At 35.8% G+C, this 2,246-nt stretch overlaps 1 protein-coding gene across 1 annotated transcript; it reads right to left on the bottom strand.

Moving 5' to 3' along the window:
* Window positions 1–941: 941 nt before the first annotated feature.
* LOC124871830 (olfactory receptor 4D9-like) lies at window positions 942–1,883 on the bottom strand (the record flags this gene model as incomplete). The annotated part of the gene is made up of 1 exon (XM_047371415.1): window positions 942–1,883. A coding segment is annotated over one exon (942 nt), but the record flags the coding sequence as incomplete, so codon positions are not given.
* Between the last annotated feature and the right edge of the window lie 363 nt (window positions 1,884–2,246).

Raw genomic sequence — 2,246 nt, 5'->3', positions numbered from 1 at the left:
GTTGATCCAAATTACAATGTGATACCATAGAGCTGTTTAGGGGTTGACAAAGATCAACCATATTCAGTGTGGAGTAAATAGGACCATCATGTGTGTTTTAGACCCGACTGTATGCAAACGGCGAGGCATAAAATTGACTGCTCTGCCAGCCCCACACTATGGAGCCAACAGTCACCATTCATAGAAGAATTCAACATCATCTTGTACTGTGTAATTAGACACCTTGAAGGTTGTATGAAGGTTGTATGGGTGAGAGTTTAAGGAGGCCATCCAACAGTGAAACATATGACTCCCTATTGTAAGTGGGAAGGTTAATCAGCTAAGAGAATAATTTAGAGCCAAGAGTAAGGCCGTGGCGTGAGGCTCAGACTTTGCCACGCCACCACGGCCACACCTACCAGTCAAAGCCTTTCAGTACTGGAGACCAACTTAGACCATTATGTTATGTCACTGGGGTCAGTTTTATGTTGATTAGGTGAAGGGTATCAAATATGGACCATCCAAAGTGAAACATTACACTTCCTGTTCTCGGGGGGTAGGGCTGTGATGATGTCACCATTCAACCATTGAATATTGTTCAGGGCCCAATGTAGATCAGTCCCGGAAAATGTTCTGTTTATGTGCCCTTCCTTGTAAGAGCTATAACAGTTTAATTTTTTTTAGGTTAGGTCCCGTCTACACACTTTGATGCAGAAAAAAGCTTTTGATAATGACTTGAAGCTAAACTGAGGCCTGGCCCCGCCCCTCCAACATGCTCAAAAGTACAGGATTTTGAAATCTTTTAATCCCCTGCACCTTGTATTCATTATTATTTTTTATTTGAGACATAGCCACTCATATAATTATCATTATACTTTTTTTTTAACATTCCCAAATGAACCACGAGAAAAAACAAAACATTTCCATCAAAAGCCAAAAATGACATCAGCTTAAAAAAACTGTTACTTTCCTCTAGCATGATAGAACAACTGTCTTAGGTGTTTAGAAATTTCTTTCATTTTCAGTCCGTATATGATTGGATTGAAAAGAGGATTATAGATTATAATTTGCAGTTTTATTACAAAGCGTACAATCTTTGAAATATCAGATTCCAGTCTAACAATAATCATTTCATAAGTAATCAAACAAGAATAGTTGATTAAAACCAGGAGGTGAGGTACACATGTCTGTGCAGCTTTTTTCCTGACTTCCCCACAACTTCTATAGGCTATTCTAAGTATCATTGTGTAAGTGAATAGTACGAAAAGCATTGGAAAAAGATTAATATTGAATAGGGTCACTAAACCAAGTACCATTGTTGCTCTTGAAGCCACACAGAGAAGATAAGTCAGAGAATTGTTACAGAAAATGCCTTTCAAAGTGAAGCTACAGAGTTTTAAATGAACAAATATAATGATCAGTATAACAATATGACAAGCAGGTACAAGCCAAGCTAAGACAAGGAAAATACTCACTTTAGTTTTTCTCATAATAGTTGGATATTGCAGAGGTTTAGATATGGACACATATCTGTCATAAGACATGGCTGCCAAAAGCAAGAATTCAGAACCACTTAAAGAATAATATAGAAAACTCTGGAAGAGACACACTTTATAAGTTATAATCTGTTTTTCAGATAAAAAGTCTATCAAAAGCTTTGGGTAGATTGCAGTGCTGAAAAGCATGGAGTTCATTAACAAAGCAGCAATAAAAATATACATAGGCTCATGGAGATTCTTGTGAATCACAATCAGACTAACAACTGTAGAATTGCTGGACAGGATCAAAATATAACTTGTAAACATTAAAATAAAGTAAACATATCTGTATTTTTCAACCTCCACATGACCATCAAAAGTGATGTATGTTGCATTCATTTCAGTAAGCAAGGTAATTATAAAAACAGAAATGAATAAATGAAATAGCAAGTTATTTTAAAGTGCTACACGTGAGAAAATAAGTCTTAAAAAAAGTCTACCTCTCCTTTGCACAGACACCAGTCAGGTCAGAAAGTGTTTGAGACAAAGTATTTAAAGAGATTTCTTTATCCACCATGGATTTCAGAGATTATTCCTTGTAGAGATGTTGGCATGCTAACAACTTCTGATAAGTTCAAAGAAAGGGTGGGAAATTGTGGCCCATTGTGCATCAACATTGATTTTACAGTGAAGTATGCTGTTCATGAATACCATAAAACATTATAACCATAATTTTTGTTTATTACAATACAAGAACTGTTATAATAAATGACAGAGTGTTGTTATAAC

The sequence above is a fragment of the Girardinichthys multiradiatus genome, chromosome 7 (assembly GCF_021462225.1).
Source record: "Girardinichthys multiradiatus isolate DD_20200921_A chromosome 7, DD_fGirMul_XY1, whole genome shotgun sequence".
Taxonomy (NCBI): Eukaryota; Metazoa; Chordata; class Actinopteri; order Cyprinodontiformes; family Goodeidae; genus Girardinichthys; species Girardinichthys multiradiatus.
Note: the sequence above shows the minus strand (reverse complement) of the source record. Positions and strands in the feature narration are given on the sequence as shown.